At 43.5% G+C, this 19410-nt stretch overlaps 1 protein-coding gene across 3 annotated transcripts in view; it reads right to left on the bottom strand.

The window, feature by feature from the left end:
* LOC122766580 (liprin-alpha-2-like) overlaps positions 1–19410 on the bottom strand; it is a 138521-nt gene that overhangs the window by 111043 nt on the left and 8068 nt on the right. For all 3 annotated transcript variants that reach the window (XM_044021560.1, XM_044021561.1, XM_044021562.1), the window contains exon 2: positions 17843–18098. In XM_044021560.1, coding sequence (XP_043877495.1) covers positions 17843–18091 — 249 coding nt within the window. In that variant the 5' untranslated portion in view covers positions 18092–18098. The remainder of the gene's footprint in view (positions 1–17842; positions 18099–19410) is intronic.

Below are 19410 nucleotides of genomic sequence, written 5' to 3'. Positions count from 1 at the left end.
AATTTTTTTTTCCCATACACGTATGCATACACACATTCACTGCACTGACTCAAAAACCCTGAGGCTCATAACCTTTTGAATATAGATTACATTCTACGACATACAAACACTGTTGTGCCAAGCCCATTCCATCATTTTATTTCACGTGAAATGAATGGGAGACACCTCTTTTATGGCAGAGGTTGGAATCATCGCTTCCTTCAAAGATATGGACTGACAGAGGGTGAGAGTGCAGAAGTGGATCCAAGTGCAGAAGGAGATGGTGCAGTGGAGGGGGTAAGGTAAGTGCTAGGACAGACGATGGAGATAGACCCTGTTCTGGTAGCGCCTGGTAGGTCATTCCACCAACGTGGAACCACACACGTAAAGAGTCTGGATTGTCTTGTGCGGGGTGCTGGCACCACCAGACGACAATCCTTGGAGGAACAGAGTAGTCGAGGGGTAACATAAGCCTTTAGGAGAGCATTTGACTAGGTGGGACCAAACCCATGAAGCACTTTGTAGGCTAGAATCAGTAACTTAAATTTGATGCGGGCAGCTCAATGAGAGGTGACAAGTGCCGTTTCAGGCTGATTGAAGACCACGCCGCCGCGTTCTGGACCATCTGTAGTGGTTCTACAGCACAGATCGGGAGGCCTGTTAGAAGGGTGTTGCAGTAGCCAAGGCAGGTGATGACCAAAGCCTGTGCTAGGAACTTCAAGCTTTGTATGAGATTAGACTGTGGGTGAAGAAACACTGGTCGCAAGGGAGTGACACTTTTCTGTTGCCCAATCAGCTCCACCCATACTGTACCATTACTTGAGTACCCCAAGGGAAGGGTACCGGTAAATGGAACAGGCCTGTACTATTTCTAAGAATGGATCTAAAACCAAGCCGTGGTCAGAGCGCCTTCTGCTGGACCATGCAGTATAGGCTAATGTACTTCTAGGCTGAATATTTTAAACTCAAACAGGCTTTTAAGGCTCGAATTTGATCTTCCCTGCAAATTTTGGGTAAACAGTGACAGCTCTACCCCATAAAGAGAGTAAGTGATTGATTTGGTCTGGAAAGGAAAGGTTCCAAAGGATTTGGCTGGCAGCGTTGCCGAGAGTCTGACTGCATCAATACAGGCGGGGACAAATCCTTGTCAGACGCTTGCATCATTGCAACTGCAACGTGATTTTTTTAATTTTTTTATTCCAATGTCAATAAACAGAAGGGGAGTGACATCACACTATTGAGTCATGCATGATTCGCTCAAGAAAATGTCTATAAATATAACCCCTAACATAGTCAAAATGACGACGGCCACACTTGGTTTGTTACTAATCCAAACTCCAGGGGATCTGTGATCAGCCGTGCATTTGTCTGCATATTACATGACTAATGTTGTCAGCGATGGAGAGGGAGATTACCCCAGATTGGTCAATCAGGATGGTAATTAGCCACACTCTGCATTTTAAGCAGCGAGCCAGAGCCAAAGGCAGCAGCACAAAAGAAGAACTGCAACTAATCTTTAATCTGTACGCCGTTTGAGAGGAGGGAACGATAATGTATACACAGCTCGGAACTGTGAATGAAATAATGGTCCAATAAAAACCAGTCGACTGTCGCCCGAAGCCGTCAGTCATTCAAAAGCGCCCGTAAATCGCGAGACCTGTGATCCTGGGACGCTCTCACACTCCAGCTCAGCAGCTTCGGTCAAAAGCTTCTTTGTCGGCAACAATGGAAACATTTCTGCGATACAGAGAGAAGAGAGAGAGACAGTAACTCGGTTAGCGGCGCGCTGTATGAAAAGCCTCGGCCTCTGCAGCACTGCAGCACTGTCCCGACACTTGGAACGCTCCGCCGTAACACGAACACAATCTGCTGAGGGATATAGCGGTTTAGACGACAGTCAGTTACAATTCCTGCTCTCTATTTTTCTCCCCTTCTTCTTTTTCAATGGCACAAAATTGAAATGTGTCCATTAAGCACAAACAGAGAGGGAAATTGGCTTTGATTGGATGAACATCTGTTCTTTGTTCTGTCCAGGAAGCGGCAGAGAAATGTAGTGCGATAATTCTACAAGCACTTTAGCCTATAGGCTGTACATAAAACTGCGATATAGAAAGAAAAAGGATAGAGAAGCCAGTGCAAAAGTGTGTGAAACCTACACAACACTGGAAAGAAGTCAAGCTTAAATGCCAAGGGCCAGCTCCTTAACTCCAGGTTAGTTGTTGCTAAGGGTGCTAAAGTTGAACATTTTAAGGTAGCGCTTGGGTTAAAACTTCCGATATCTATCAGAAACACTTACATTGTCTTCTAGTAGTCGTTTTATCTGTTAGCCCTGACGGATTCAACGTGGCCTTAATTTCCCTCGATAAACACTCTAACCTCTGCAGACATCCACTGCACTTCACCAGCAACAGTCACTTCTTCTTCTAATAACAAGCTGTGCACTAATAGGAGTAACACTGCCCCCACAGATAGACGCTAAAACAGCCTTAATTGCGAGATGATTCTTCTCAATATTGATTTTAAGGAACACACAAAGGCCCCAGATCGGCTGGTTCAATAAACCCCTGTTGTTGTTCTTGACCACACGGAAATGAAGCATGTTGAACTGTCTCTGGACGTCCACAGTGACACAGACCATCTGGTTGTTTTTTTCCTGTCATTTTCAGATCCACCATCCTCCAATCTCAGTCTAGCTAGGACAACCTTGTCCCTTCTCTTTAATGTCATTAAAAGCCACATATTTCTAACAGGAAAAAAAAACACACACGCTTCTCTTTCATGTCCCTGTCCTCTTGCCACTCTCTTACAGCATTTTTCTTCACAAGACACGAACGCATTCATCCTTTCCCAAAAAAGAAAACCCTCAGATCTATCTTTTCTCCTGGCCTGCGCTTCTTCAACAAGATATTTCATTTCCTTCATCTGCAGAGTGTCCAAGGGAGCCACATGAATATTACATTTGATTTATTACATGAGTAAACATTTTCCTGAGCCACGTTGCACATTTATCAGCCTGTTTGCTCGCAGTTTTTCTAAAAGAAAACAAATCCTTGAACATTGATTACTCAGCCTCCTACACCTCGTTTTGGGTTCAGGCTCAGAAGATGTGAACACGGATGCTTGTCGTCGTAGCGAAAGCAGTGACTCGCACAACACATTTCATGTCCGTTGATGAAAGTTCTAAGTCATTTTCTGGCCCTTTTATGGTTGAAATAAGACATTTTGAGGTGTTAAAGGGTTAAATGGACTTTAGGAGCTATAGTGGTGTGTAAACACGAGATGTTTTTTTAAAAAACAATGGTGCCATGGTGTGATCGTGGAATACATTTATATTATATTTATACTATAAATTATCACAACCTTATTAAATATGTTTAATAATGCCTCTGGCAACAGAAACCAGACACTTTCTCTAAATGTCAGAGGAAAATAGAAAATATCAGCTGTGTGACCTGGGAATCTCTTATTTCACGACCTTAAATACAGGTTGTTTTTCCTGTAAAATGAATGTAGAAGATTTTGATTTGTTTTCTAAGTCTTATTCACATTCCATTTTTATGCTAATAGCTCCTGTCAATGCCGAAAAGCTCCTGTACGAGTGGATAAATCTGCCTGGTTCTCGTTTTACTTTTTATTTCAAACCGAGTGTTGTCCACTTCATTATTTTAACCCGGGGCTCGTGTTAGCGTTTAGCCGTTAGCAATTCAGCGGCGCGGCTACAGGAGGTTGGCACCAGAATCAGCAGCGAGAACAAAAACAAGCAGCTGTGTGATTGGTGGGTGTGTTCGCCCTGTCTTTAACCGACGCCAGCCTGTGATTATCACAGTTCAAAAAGAGCGCCGCATGCTGTAATGCCGCAAATATATATAACCGGGCCGCTTCGCTAACACTTGATGCTAATTAACCACTGCCACCTGCGTGGCTTCCAGTTAAACACCGGTTCCAGCGCTGAGCGACGCTATTAATGCATTCAAGTGCTGCGAGGCAACAGAAAAAGAGCATTATAAATGCACAGTATTTGATTATCTGCAACCAGACATACGTCAATATCAAAACACAGACGTTGTAAAGTAGAGTGGCATCATGGGAGGTGATTCTCTTTGATTTAATATGGTTTTTACGGATGAATTTGCTGTATATGGTGATTAAATCAGGTAAAAATGTAAATAATATAGTTTCACGTGTTTCTCCAATGCCGTTTGGTGTTTAATGACTTTAGGTCCACACAACAGTGACAACATTAGATGTTTTGTGTAAAAATGTGATTTAAAAACAGATAAATGTTTATTTTTCACCACTCCTGCAAACAATCATGCGCCTGCAACGTGGGAATGTGATGTTATAGATGGTGGAGCGAATTAAATAGACCATAATATTGTATATGCCATCATTAGTTTTATTCTAATCGGCACCGAGACACAGAGTAAACGGCAACTCTGGGAAAAAATAAAAGGGGAAGTAAAATCCACAAAAATCAGCTTCAAGCTGTTCATTTTCGAACGTTACGAAACATTTATGGATTTGTGAGGGATGTTTTTCTCATTATAATTCAAGAAATTTGAGATGATTATGTCCATGTCGATGCTACTATGATATACTACACTTCCCACAATCCCTCTGAACAACACGATGACCTGCTGCATTCAGCTGCAAATCACACGCACAGACAGCAGCGGCGACAGCAGTATTATGAGCCAGACGGCGGACACTTGGAGTTGAGGGAAACTCTTCCGAGGTGCAATAAGTCACGTAGCTCCACTGTGCGTTGAGGCCGCTGTCACGGGGGAAATTGATATCACCGCCGCTTCTATGATTCATTCAACTGAGCTGAGCTATCGGCGCGAGATTGTGCGTCTGGCAGTTTTGATTTTTTGGAGAAGACGACACCGGGATGCCTTTTAACAGTTAATCCAAGAGGTTTAGTTTTACACTGCTGGATGATTCGCCGAAAATATCTCAAGGTGATGTCATGACTACAAATAGACCGTGTGGGATAAAAGAGCACAAATTGATGCCTTTTCTTTTTAATATTCAAGTCTTTTTTTTGGAAAAAAAGAGGTGGGAATTCAGCCATTTTCTATCACTTATTCTCTAAAGGTTAATTGTGGAGCTGGAGCCGTTCCCAGCCAATCACAGGGCAAACACACAGAGCAGGGTCGGGCACTGAAACCATGATTAAGTGCCAACGTTAATGGTGCTGGTAACATTATTGGACAAATTAAGCCGTCTGTCTATGACAAATTTTGTGTCTGTCTTACACACACACACAGACAGACCTGCTCTGACCTAGTCGCAATGTAGATGAGATAAATGCTCGAAAACTCACCAGAATTGGCACTGATAATAGGTGAATATCATTACTTTAGCAGGAATACATTATATAAGTGATTAAAGGTCACACTTTAAGTCATTTTTTTGGAAATTTGTAATACGTCTAGTTTCTAATAAAGCATTTTGTGACATATTACGGCTGACGTACTCAAGCTTCTTTAAACCTGGGTCGGTTTGAAGCTTTTTTTCATGATTAAAGCAAGATTTCTGATTGTTTCAGCTTCTTATCATTAAAGGTGAATCATTTTGGTTTGTGGACAAAAACAAGACATTCAAGAACATCCTCATTTCCAGGTTTGACAAACGATTTTATGACATTTCATGGACTAAGAACTTCATCAATTGGACTGGAGAGTAAATTTAGTGAAAGAGCTCTTGCTAAATTTAAGGGTGACCGCGTATGTCCACATAGGGTCAGCAACTACAGCCACAGAAATGGGCAAATAATGACATTTACACGAGGCGGATCATAGCCAACCTCTGCGGATTCAGAGATCCATGAAGTATGAATGCAGCCTAACACTGTCCACAGCTGCAACACTAGGCCATCACACTATATTACCTAATGCTAGGCAAATGATTAGGAGTGACATGATAAAGTGCGATGCTGTGGTGCTCGCTGTTGGTAGGGGAAGGCATATGTTCCAGCAGGACACCTGAGTCACATCAGAGAGCTGGGTGTGGGCATATCTGCCACAGAGAGGATGAGGAGGAGGAGGAGGAGGAGGAGGAGGATGCACTAAGGCTCTAACAGTTTGGGCAGATGCATTTATGGAAAGACACAGGGGGACGGTTTCCTCGGGGAGTGTGAGCAAGTCATTATATTTCACCTTCAGAACCAAGGATTTCATTGCCGTCCTTAAAGCACAGCTAGCACTCACGCTGTAGGAAAAAAAAGAAAGAAAAAAAAATCATATATAGGTCATTTGTTGATGCTATAAAAAGCTCCCCTGATGAACTCAAAGCTCATTTGAGTGAACACATATGTAGCCTTGGAGGTAGCTGGGGGCAGCGGGGAGACATCTGCTGTCAAAGATTCACTCAGTGGCTCACGTGAGGACTACACTTCCAGGATTATGTTTTATAAGTATATATATATATATATATATATATATATATCTTCTCAAGTACAACAAGCTTTTTGTTCCTCTTAATAATTTCCTTACACAGAGCAGCTGTGTCATATGATATTTATAAAAAATGTGCAAAACAATTTACATTCCTTTGATTCTTTTCATATTCTTACTAAGGTCAGGATGACAGTAAAGTCCTTGAATAAAATGTTTTCGGAATTTTGTTAGCTAAGTACTAACGTGCTAAAGTTTAGCAGGCAATATTGACCATATTCACTTTTTCCTTAGCAAGCTAACAATCCTAACTTCTGGGTGACCTGAAGTATGACAGACAGAGCTATTTGTGTTGTTTTGTGAATTTATAGAATCCTTAATATCAAGCTATTTGTGTAGCTAATTCAGCTACCGACACACGGTGGAAACAAACCATACCATCTTTGTGCGGCTAAACTTAGTGCTAACATGCTAATGTTTACTGAATTACCCTTTTTAGTTTAGCAAGCTCACTTGCTACCATTTTGCCCATTCAGCTTAGTGCTTAACATCCAACAAGAGCAATACAACAATGACATTGACTGTGGTCCTGCATGTTGCACTAGATGCACTAATGAAAGTGTAAAATGTGGGATGTTTTCCTTCTTTCTAGAGTGAAATAAGACATCTTATGGAAAACTCTTTCATCTTCATTTTTCAGAACACAGTATGCTCACGTGCCCTCCATCCCTTGATATTTCTAGCAAAAAAAGAAACGTTAAAGTCTGAACAGCGCTGGCAACCTCTGAACTCTTCAGGCTCGATTCAACACACGTTGGACTGAGGCTTGCACAAAATTAGAATCATGATTCATTCATTAGCGGCATACTGGCCACAAGTACAGCTAATCACAGGCAAATGCAAATCATGACATGTGAATTTGCTTACATGTCAATCACACTTGAAGCATTTAATCACGGCGAGTTCAGTGTCTTGCAGCTGCAGCAGTGCAGAGGTTTGCCGCACAGTTCATCACACTGCATTTTACTGTAGGTGGGAGCTGTGAGGCAGCCAAGCAAGCAGGACACCGTGGGATCATCTCTCTCAGGAGTCGTCCTTGAGCAAGATTCTCAGCCGCGGCGCCAACAGCCGGTGACATCACGCTCTATTTCTAGCTTTCTAGTGGAGCATTCATGAGCTAAAAGGTATCCATTATTGGGGACCAGCTGCACGGCCAAAAGCACCAGTCCATTGCCCGGGACTCGCTCTCAGGAGGAGTCAGGTGCAGTTGGCTGTGTCCCAAAAATGGGATTATCTGCTGATCCTTTACAACATGTCTGATACCAGTGTCAAGTCATGAATGTCATGATCCTCATCAGGCAGCCCACAGTTGCTGCACTTGAAATCAGAAACATATAGCGTGTTTCCAGCGAGTGGCGCGGTTCAGTATGGTACGGCATATATTTTTCTATTAGGAATAATACCAAAATAGTCAAGCCCAACCAGTGTTTGGCACCCTTCCCTTGGGGTAGCAGAGTAAGGGTACAGTATGGTACGGACGGGGCTAGACCCACGACAGTCAGATGATGTGGAAAAGCGTCACTCCCTTGTGTCCGGTGTTTCTTCAAACGCCTGCAGTCTATTCTCGTACAAACTTTGACGTCTTGTTGAGACAAAAAGCCACAAGCTGAGCTGTTGGATGTCCTCCGTTGCCGTCCGTTGTGGTGTTGTCTGTTGTGGCCTGTTCAATATTGTTGTTTTTTGTCGGCGCACCGGTACAACGCCAAGCTATGTGTGTTGCTGACGTGGCCATTGAGCATGGCGTACAACCCGCCTACCAAGTCAAGGTAGGGTTCCAAACTGTACTGCACTGTACCAAACAAAACCCAGAGAAGTTGCAGTGACTGCAAAGTGCAACTGGTGATATGGAGGAGTTGATATTCATCAGGGGTGCAGGCAAAATAAACAGACGTAGTTGCTTTTTGGAAGGAGGATTAAATTTCCAGATCAGTACTGCGAGTAGCGGTAAGTGTTGGTCATAACCTCATTTCACTCTGCTCACTTTAAGTGGCTCTCGGGGGACCAGTTCTCCCATTCATTCAGGCACAGCCAGCAGTCGGCATGAATGTGCGCGAGCGGAGACGAGAGACTGTGCGCTTGTGTGGACTGAGATGTGAACACTCCCGCGATTCTCGCCTCAAGGTCTGAGTCACAGACAAGCTCTTCCCACAGTCGTGTAAACGAATACATCTCACACCCACACACATACACACATACATGGATTATCACTCATCAAAGTGTGTGTCTGAGCAGCAAGTGATGAATAATTGCATGTTTTTTTTGCACCGCGGCCTAAGTTTAAAAATGGACATAGTCTCTGGGTCAATCATGCTCTGCTTTATTATCTATTTGAACTTCAGTTGAACTTTCACTTTCACCTGTGCATTCAACTTCAAAAATCAGATTTCAATCCTGCAACAAAACCTGTATAGTATATCGTCTTGCCAGCCGTTTCAGTGCATCTACAATCAGCAATTTCTGACTTTTCTTTTTATTTGATTTGCAAACTCTTTCTATCATCTCGTAGATTAACCCAAAGACTGATCAAAGACCGAGGTGGCAAGACGCGGTGACTCAGCGGCTGCTGCTGCCTGCTGACTGTGTGGAGAGAGTCCTCCGGTAGCCCCCGTTGTTAATGAAGGCACTTTATGAATGGTGAATGAACAATGACATGACAATGAGGGAGACAATAATCCATCGATCTTCTACATCGCTGTGCCAATCTCAGCTGACAAAGGGCGATACACGTTACACGATGCATGTTTTTGGACTGTGGGAGGAAACCGGAGAACCCAGAGAAAGCCCACGCACACACAGGGAGAACATGCAGACTCCATGCGGAAAGGCCCTTGTTTATGAAATTATGAATTCCGCACAGTCACATTTCAAGAAGTATTTCATATTACCTTCATGTGACGGTAACCTTCTTGGTTGCTATCATAACCTATCAAGAGTTTAAATCAATATGGCAGATCAGATTCAAAGACAAACATGTTGGTCCTCTACTCGTCCCAAAATCTCTCTAACAATGAATTGTAAAGTGGCTGGATTACCTCCTTGGAATTATGTAATGCTTAAAGGGGGGATGGTGGCTGGGCCTGAGACTCCGGGTTCTCCGGTTTTCTCCTCACAGTCCAAAAACATGCAGATTTGGGGTTTAGGCAAATTGGAGACTAAAGAGTTGTCTCCATGTGGTCCTGTGATGGACTGGCTACCTGGCCCACCTTTCACCCTATGTGAGCTGGGATTGGCACCAGCTCCCCGTGCGACCCCCTTGTGGAAGATAAAGTGGTAGAAGATTCATGAATGGCTACGAAATGAGTAACCTGATTTGATTGGCTGAGTTTTATGCTCTTGCTTGGTAAGTGGAGAATTTCTCAATTTTGCAGCACAAGCAAAGCACCACAACGAACCAACAATGCAATTCTGGCAAACGCTTGACGCTGCCCCCACTCAAAGTGAAGGAGTTTCATTTGACGCCTCCACTTGGTCACCAATGCCCAAATGGATTCCTAGACCCAAATCTCAAGAACTATTTTCCTTACATCATAACAGACCCAATTTGATTACTTAAACGTGAATAAGGTGAATATTTTCCCTTGTAAAAGTTAATAGTGTGTAGTTTGAATACACTGACTGAACAAAAAAAAACAAGCAGCTGCTGTCTCCTTGTTAGCTTGACGTACTGCTCCTGCAACTCTCCGACTTTACTGCACTCCAGCTCCCTACTGTGCTGTTCATTAAAAAGATAATGACATCTGCAGGAGATCCTGATCAGAACCCCTTCTTCTGTTTCCCCTGCCAAACTCGCTGTCAGACAACAGTCACCTGGCACCGGCATCGGCTCTAACAGGGATGATTCATCTGGAGGAGGACTGGACCTGTCTCACTAATCAGACCTTAACCTTTCAAGGGTATTGATCAAGAAACTCTGTCAAAGACATTACAGACGCTCAGTGTGTACAGTGTGTGTGCCAGGGGCCCATCCCCTGCTTCTGTCGATCGGGTGGAGATTAAAGGGTGAAAAGATTTAAGGGGAAGGAAGGGGAGGGAGGGAAAAAACAAGGCCTTTGTGGGTAAATTGAGCAGAAAAACAACAAGAGACGCTTCTCTTGTGAGGCAGGGAAATTGGAGTTACTGTCTCTTACAGAACCGGACAGGGAATGCCAAGGACGTCACTAAATAGATCGTCACATTTTCCACTTCACTTGATCAAACTCGCTGCAAAGTCTGCAGAAAAAAATCATCCTATTTATGACGCATTATTGTGTATTTTAGAAATTGGTAAACTCTACGCTATCTCACCTCTGCGCACCGCTTCCTCCACGGATGTCAATGAGTTGAGTAATCCTGTGAAAATTTGCGTCATCACATGCTTTGTAGTCACTATTAATACCAGCAGAGTGCGCACGCCGACTAATGCCCTTACATAATTAGCAGAAGAGCTAGATCTTCCGAGCTGAACCCGTAGACATACGAACATTAAAATTGGATGCAGTCCACCGAGTTGCCAGAAAAGGCCAAAATACTGAATAGCCACCAAATGTAGCATTTCTCACGGGATTAACATCTTCTTGAGGGGGTTGGTGGTCTCAATCCCTTTCATCTCTTCTTCAAGAGGACATGATATCAATTTTGTAAATTAAGTTCTGGTTAAGAGGAAATATGAGTGAACATCAGTGTGATGGACAGCTGAGTGATGCCACTACCCATCAGCTGCACCTTTTTCTGGGGGGCTTAGAGTGCCACGATTTGGGTGAAGGGCCATGCTTGTTTCTTAACCCATTTATCTGTCTGCCACGCTCTTCCTGCCACACATCAGCAGCACATCCGAGCCCGCAGGCGGCGTTGAAGTGGGACACAAGACAACAACAACAGTAATCATGGAAAATCATGTGCTGCTCTGACGGAGGAGACCAGCTGACTGGCTGACTGCTGGAGCCCAGAGGGCCTTTTGAAGACAACTGCAGAGAGAGAGAGAGGGGAAAGAGGTGGAGGAAGGGCAGCTGCGAGGAGAAAAGAGGAACATCAGAAAGCAACAAGGAAAAAGGGTTTGCCTCTCGTCATCATCGTCCTCCATCTTTCGTTTCCATGCTCTGTCCTTCACCCCAAACTACCGCGACATTCTCCATTCACCCCCATCGAGGTCCAGGAGTGGTACAATCCGTGATGCAAACATTTATTTGGTACCAGTGGCTGAAGACTTAAGGAGAATGTGAGGACATGGGCTTTGTGCCCGCAGCTAGACTCTTTGACGAATGGTTGTGTCATGTATGATTAATAAACAGAGGGGGTGGAGAGGATATCGTGCTGCTAATGAGGAGCTGGACACACATGTAGCACTTATCCTTCAGATGAATCCACGATGAATCTTTAATCAGCTGCTGTGTGAAGTCAGAGCGTGTCACGAGACTCAATCACGGCTTTGTATTTGAGACGAGATACAAGACAAGACACTTGTAATTTCAACTGAAGCCAGCGAGATGGTCATGAATGAACAAACCGCAGATCAATTGGCTGCTCTGTACAGTAATCTGCTGCAGACTTGGCTTTCATTACAACATCTGTGTGTGTGTGATCAATTGCCCAGTATCTCATTACTGTGGCTGGAGAGAGAACGCTCTTGGATCAGCGTCTGGGGACTACAGGCCGCGCTGTTGGTCCTGAGTGTCCAGAACAAAAAGATGTCCACGTCCACAGAGGCTGACCTAAAGTATTAATCCATTATTTGATATTGGTGCAAAACGTTGTGTAGATTGCACAGGCCTGGGTTGCGCTGCTGATTTCTTAAATCAATTCAATTCCAATACTTACATTTTTCGATATATTTCGGTTTCCATTCCAATTTTGCTTGTTTTTCACAGAACCAATGCTGCAAATCGTATAAAATGTGGATCTCTCCAACCTGATGCATCATTTAAAATACTACTCTTTTCATTTAATATAACCACTACAGTATGTGTTAACATGAATAGCCTACAAGTTCAGAAAATCCAGCCTTGGAACACATCAGGCATTTCAATTATTCAAGTATTCCAGCAGACCTAGCAGCTAAGTTGTGTTGTTTTCAGGAAGAAAACTACGCCACCAAAGCATCGTGTGGAAGAACTTCTGGTTCTAGAATGAACGTGGTAAAGTAACAAAGAAATCTACAGATGCAGCCGCTATCTTGCGGTCACATACTCTCACGAGATTTGTGCAGAGGATACAGATACCTGCGCAACAGTACATAGACAGCATGAAGGAAAAGCTCCCTCAGTCCCTCAGGACTTTTGGAGTACAGTACTGCACAGCTGAGCGTGTGGGACGGGAAAAGGGTCACATGTGCGCGGCGCTTCAGGCTTTTGGATTCTACACGTCTTCCCCTATTTCTTTCTCTCAACTGACCCCCATCGAGCACTGGAGGGGAATCTTTCCCGGAGCAGAGTGACTCCAGATTTACTGTAGCGGAGGAAACAAGCCTGAGTAACATGGAGACAAGGGGAGAAAAAACACCACCAGGCTTTTGGATGACAGCGGTGCCTCTCATTTCCCACAGAGGCTTGTAGTTAGAGGCAAGAAGGAATTGTTCATCCTTTGCGATGAAACGCTTGTTTCATTAGCAGCGCAGAAGCTGTTGAGGGAGGAAAAAAAACACTCGGCTCTAGTTGCCGAGAACCATTTTCCCACCTATTTAATATTTAGCAGGGAATCACCCGACGAAGGAGCAATATGTTTTGATGTACGACTTCTGAAAAACCGTCGACTGGGACAGCGACTTCAAACACACGGCCCATAAAAAGGCTGACTCAGCGTCCCCAACTAAATATCATATTAACATTTCATTGTTCAATTTGCTGGAGGACATATTTTATTCTTTTATTCAGAACGACTTCAAGCTCAATCCGAACTCCAACGGCCACCAAACTGGAAAGGCACATTAGTAATAATGGGAAACAGCCTTGGGTTCATTGTAATCATTATTACTGTTCGCTCTTATTAAAACTACTAAGGACAATTATTCTGTTTCACGATGGCCTGTGTCTCTCTCTCCCTTCAAAAAAAATACAGCACTGCACCAAAAAATCGACTTTTGAGTACCACATATTTGCGATCTCAAAAACCCCTCCAACTTTATCGTCCACTGACAAATTCAAATCTTCAAAACGAGTCATTGAGATTATTACCTCTGAAAAGTGCGAATTCAATAAATTGTTACGCACATCCTGTTCGAGCATAAAAAAGCCACGGTAAAGATAAGTATTTTCATGGATGAGTCATTTGTGCCGTGACTTGTCGTCGCCATTGGTAACCAAGGTTATGGCGTTGTTTCGCGGTGTCAGAGTCAGAAGCCTTGTAGCCTAGCAAAGGACTGTATGACACACACACAGCTAATAGTCGCTTCTGCGTGCAGTTCTTCTGCTGTGTGACAAAATGGAGTGGCGAAATGTAGAAAGAGAGGAGATGATGGACAGTGTTAGAATCATCGCGCATGTATAAAAAAAAAAAGGGCTATGCAGCGTTGCCTGCAAGCTGGGGTTGAGTGGGGACTGGGCGAACGTCACTCTGATGATTTCGAAAGTGTCACGGGCGCGAAGCGGAGCCGTGACCTTGGATGGAGAGAAGGGAAAGGGAAAAAAAAAACAGAGGAGAGAAGAGGAAGACAAAACAAAAAAGGCAGTGACAGCAGAAACGGCGAGGGAGGGGAGATGAGGAATGAGAGGAGGGAAGTTTGTGGAGGGCTGGCGCTTAATCCTGCAAGAGCTCGGTGCTTCGGGAATAGAAGAGTGATATCAGTAAAGACACATTCACAACCTAAATGAGGCCACTTCTGTCTTTACAACTGAATTTCCGCTGCTTCTCTTTTCATTCACTTCCTCGGCGAGAGTCACCTGGGAGCCATCCATCGCCCTCTTTTAGGAATCCCACTACACATGATTATCTAAACGTTGATTGCTTCACATGCTGGTCCCCTAAAACGACATCTATATTAAGGCTTAACTGAACGCCCTGAGGGCTGCACGGATGCTGTAGTGGTTAACACTCTTGCCTTTGCTGCAACCCGGTCAGCAACCCCACAAAAACATGCAGATTTGCGGTCTTAGGCAAATTGGATGCCCGAAATTTTGAGAGTGTTTGTTTAGCCCTTTGATGGACCGTTTCCCCTGTGTCAGCTGAGGAGGGGATAAAGTGGTAGAAGATGAATGAATAAATCCCCTTATTTGAAGCTAACCCCACACAATGCCAATTTTGAAAAATGCCAAGAAGTGGGCAGGGAGCTGTGAGTAAGTGGGTGGAGGCGGCGGTGTCAGGGAGCCCTACAGCCATCTCATAGCCGTTTTGAGTGTAATAGGGTTCTTTTTAATAAAACTAGCTGTGAGCGACGACTCCTGTCGCAGCAGCGCTGATACTTTTTGCAACTGAAAGATTGTTCAATTTGCAGAGGACTTTTCTCCTCCCGCTACTCCACTCAATCCATGCAACTCGCTGAGGCCGCTTTCTACTCTCCTTGACTTTGAATGAGCAGGAGCTCATGAATGTGCGGGGAGACAAAAGAATATACGAGTGATGAAAGAGCATGGTACGCCGGCCGGCCATTAGCGAAATTCTAATGCGATAGCTAGATAATAGATAGACCGATAGATACACCGTCAAGATTTAGACCTGGATCAATAAACAACATGACATGACATGCATTAGCCTGGCTGGAAAGGGTCACCTCCCATTTCCAAAAAGCGTGACCAACGGACGTAGATCGCAATGGAATAGACCTACAACCAATCAGACCAATGATCAAGATGATGATGATGAGATATACCGTAGGATGGGATGGCCTTCTTTAGCCACTCGAAGGCTCAGCCACTGGTACAAGCTTATCTATAAGGCATTTCTTGGTCTACTGCCTTAATTTATTTGTGATCTGATTGCGCTGTGAAGTACTGGTTGTAGCTATATTTGTTCCCAGGTTTATCTGTTGCTTTCTGTTCCTTATGAACACCCTGACATAGGTAAAATGGCTTGTGTCCATGCTGAACCATTTACATGGAAAATGACAGAATTGAGTGCTTTTCAATCCAAATTAAGAGTAAATTGAATTGAATTTTAACATCTTTTGTATAAAAAGATGCTAAAAGCCGCTTGTCTGTGGTCATTGGACGCAAGGGGTAAAAGAAGGGGTAGGTTGGGCCGTTCCCTTTTTTTTAGGAGATTCTGTTGTTGGCAAAACAATGTCCAATGTACATTGGTTTTCACCTGAAACGACTTTAAGGAGGTCGTGTTGTTAAAGAAGTGTGAGATGCGCTAAAGTCCTAGCAGCCAAATCAAGAGCAACAACAATCACAACACACCCGGGCAAAGGTGATGACTGCTTATGCAAAATTAGCACCTCCTCACTCTCTGAAAACACAAGAAGCTGCATTTAATACTCTCCTCTGCTGCATATTAAGCAGCAGCAGCAGCCGCAGCACAGCGGGGACACTTTCTGTTAACGAAGTGACTCTGTATAATTACCAAGGCCTGACAAACCTCTTCACAAACCATTAGTGTAATGTTGACATCACACAGGCCGATGAGACTCCATCACATTAATTAATGGCATTGTTTGTGCCAGGATGTTGCTATAGGAGGATCCCCATCACTGGAGTGACATCTAATTTAAGGCGAGTGCCAGGAAGAGCACCAGACGAGTATGTCAGCTCTGTCATTACGCAACGACAGCCAATACATCACGGCGACGCAACAACAGAGACTCCGCTGCCAGTGGACATCAGTGAAATTGTCTGATAATGGAAATGTTATTTCACGTCGGAGAGGTGGGAATGTCTGGAGAGACGAGGACCAGCCTCTGATTTGTTATCCTAACGAGAACGGGCTGGAGAAACATTTTCAAATGTGTGACAAGAAAAGGTGAGATTGATGTTGCTTTTCTGTTGTATTCGGCGCGCGTGTGCAGTGAAGAAAAGAAAATCACCTCAAGTAAAAAAAAAAACACATAAATAAAGTTCAGTCAGAAACAAAATAAGCAATCTGCCTAATTTGGTTTCATCATCGTTTCCCTTTTCTTAGCGAAAAGTATACACATTCTCTCATTTCATTCTTTATTATCCTGGTTTTATGTCACTGCGTGGCTTATTCAATCCATGTTTCTTATTTGCATGTATGTATTCCGACCTTTATCTTATTTAATTGCTTATTCTATTCCTATTTTTTTTAGTTAATATGCCCAGTGTGAGTTCAATAAAGTCAAATGTAATCAAAATGTAATTTATTTATTTATTGATTGAACCATTCTCACGTTTTGGTGTAATATACAGAATATGCAGTACTATCAACAGTAGATTTAGTCCACTGTGTTACTAGTCCACAGTTTTAGACAAATCCGGGATGAGCATATTTATAACATCCCAACACTCACTCCTCAGCTACCCACCGCGCCTCAGAATGAAGAAGGTGTAAGTCGGTTAATTCAAATGATCCCAAAAGCCATGTGGAACGAGAACAAGCAGAAGAAGGAGAAGAAGAAATTGAATTGGTTCTCTGGCCGGATTAGTTTTGAAAATGAGAATTTTAACACTTCATGCCCCGCTCTGTAAACCTTAATGTGAGATGACACAAAGGCTAATGTGAACATGGTGTGTGTGTATCTTGATACTGCGACCTCTTTTTTTTCCAGCAGCAAACCTCCAGAGTTCTCCGGAGGAATGAAAGTGGCCAGAGCATGTGACTGGAATCAAAGTCACAATTCCTAACACATCCACTGTATTGGCCGCATAAAGAAGCTCCTTCATCTACAAGCACAGGGGGGGTGGGGGTGAGTCCATGTGATAATTGAACACCAGTCCTCCAAAGTTTGAAAGAACCCAAATTCAAATTAAAAGTACTCGCATTGATTCGATTTGAAAAAAGAATGAGAGTCACGGAGTTGGACGATGATACGAAATGAAGTCACAAAACTCTCACTCAGACAATTTCATACTTCTCATTGTCTGTGATTTACTTCTGAAAGGAGAAAAGATCTTACGCAGTCCTTTAATGAAGCACCTGTATCTCTCTTTGAACACAATGCACAGAATCACATATACACTTAGCGTGTCAATACACACAAACCAATTATTCCAGAAGACATGACACGATTGCCTGCTATCGACATGGTGTGCGACAACCGAAAAATTATTATAGCTACTGAATCATAGACCAGGACTTAAGTTAGTATGGAGGATATACCGCAGTAGTAGGTCATAGGTGTCCACAAACTGAGATACTCAGACAACTTTGAACGTCTCTCTCACAATAAGGCGCAGGGTGACCATTTTGGAGCCGCAACCCAAAGGAACAGCTACGATTGTCTCACAGGGGATTATTAATGCAACAAACAAACCAGAAGGAAGGTTCGATGAGTTTGAACATATGGAGAAACAACTGTGTCCCTTTTAATTGGTGTGACTTACCTGTGGCAGGGCGGAGCTGAGCTGGCGCTGCAGTGAGTCGCGGTCATAGATGACGTCCTGGAGATGTTGCTGGGCCAGTCCCAGGCTCTCCTGGGTCTCCCTCAGCGTGTCCAGCAGCCGGTCCCTCTCGTCCAGCATGTTGACCATCAGCTGTTCAAAGTGAGAGTCCGGGTCCGAGGAGCTGCTCTGCGAGCCCCGCTGGCTCATCGCCGTGTCCTCGCTGATGGTGGGCATCACCTCGCACATCATCTTGGCTCTGCCGGCGGAAACGAGGAGGTGAGTGTTTTCAGGTCAGGACTTTATCCAATTACACTTGTTTCTCACGGTCAGAAATAATATTTGGAAACATTTTACCAAGTTTGATATGCATATAATGCCGTTGTTTCATAAATAACACTTTACTTTGCAAGATTAATGCATGTTCAATGTAATTTAAACACATTTATGTATCATCATGGGTCGCAAAGGTCAGACGCTGTCTTTTGCAGTAACACTGCAAATGTAACCATTGTGGGACTAAGAGAGGATACTCTGACATCTCTTTTTTGAATTCAGACTTAAGGGAAAATCTGAGATGACACAAGATTTATAACAAAAATCGAAAATGTTTATCTGCTACTACATGTGCCAACATTTAGCCTACGTGTGACTGGGCTTCAAGTAGCTGGAACTAGGCTAAATGTCACCCCGGTGGTTCAGAGCTGCAGTGGATGTCTTGGGAGGCTGGGCTGTTTGCCCTAGATTTTATGCGTGTGCTGTGTAATGGGCCAGCCAAGATCAAGTTGCATAATACACCATATCTATACTGTAGCGGAAATGTGAAGCCATATTCCAGTTTACACCCCCAAGGGACGACAGAGAGCCTCGGGGGTAATCTGAAATCTGGGCTAGTGTCATAATTACGCCGTGTGTTGAAACAACACGGCGATCCGTCACATGCTGAGTCATCTTTGAAAGATTACCAAAATACAAGTGACTTTTTGAGTTCTCAGTTTTATAAATTTGTGTGAACAGAACATGTTTAATTTAGCTTAGCACAGACGCCGCCGGCTAAGGGCAGAATTGAATCAAAACAGAAAAGGACTGTACATACTAATAAATTACTAAAACATGTTATTAGCCATTTGACTAGCATCCTTATCATCAACTTATTAAAATCACATGCTAACGCACTAGAAAGTAAAATGACCTGAGTTTTAGTCAGTGGTGTATGAAGCTAACATCGTCGGAGCCTGCAGCTAACTGCTCGATGAAGCTAATGACAAAATTAAACACAGGATGAGGTTTTAAAGCGAATTTGACACATTTTAAGTTGTTGGACAACATGTATTAGATTTAATTTTAAGCTTGTTGAGCTAAGTTAAAAACAAGCTTAGCTAGCTTATGCCTTAAGAGCTAATCTCTCTCTTTATAGTTAACAGTTTAACTATAATCTTAACACTTAGCCACGCGTTATGTGACGCCACATAAAGGCCAGGTTTATTTAGGTATAGCTTTCAACAACTCGTTATACAGAAATTGGCCTCTTCTGGGTGGGTTATACTGGCAGGTCTGGGTCTCAGCATGTT

Source organism: Solea senegalensis, linkage group LG3 (genome assembly GCF_019176455.1).
Source record: "Solea senegalensis isolate Sse05_10M linkage group LG3, IFAPA_SoseM_1, whole genome shotgun sequence".
Classification (NCBI taxonomy): domain Eukaryota; kingdom Metazoa; phylum Chordata; class Actinopteri; order Pleuronectiformes; family Soleidae; genus Solea; species Solea senegalensis.
This window is presented reverse-complemented; position numbering and strand designations above follow the sequence as displayed.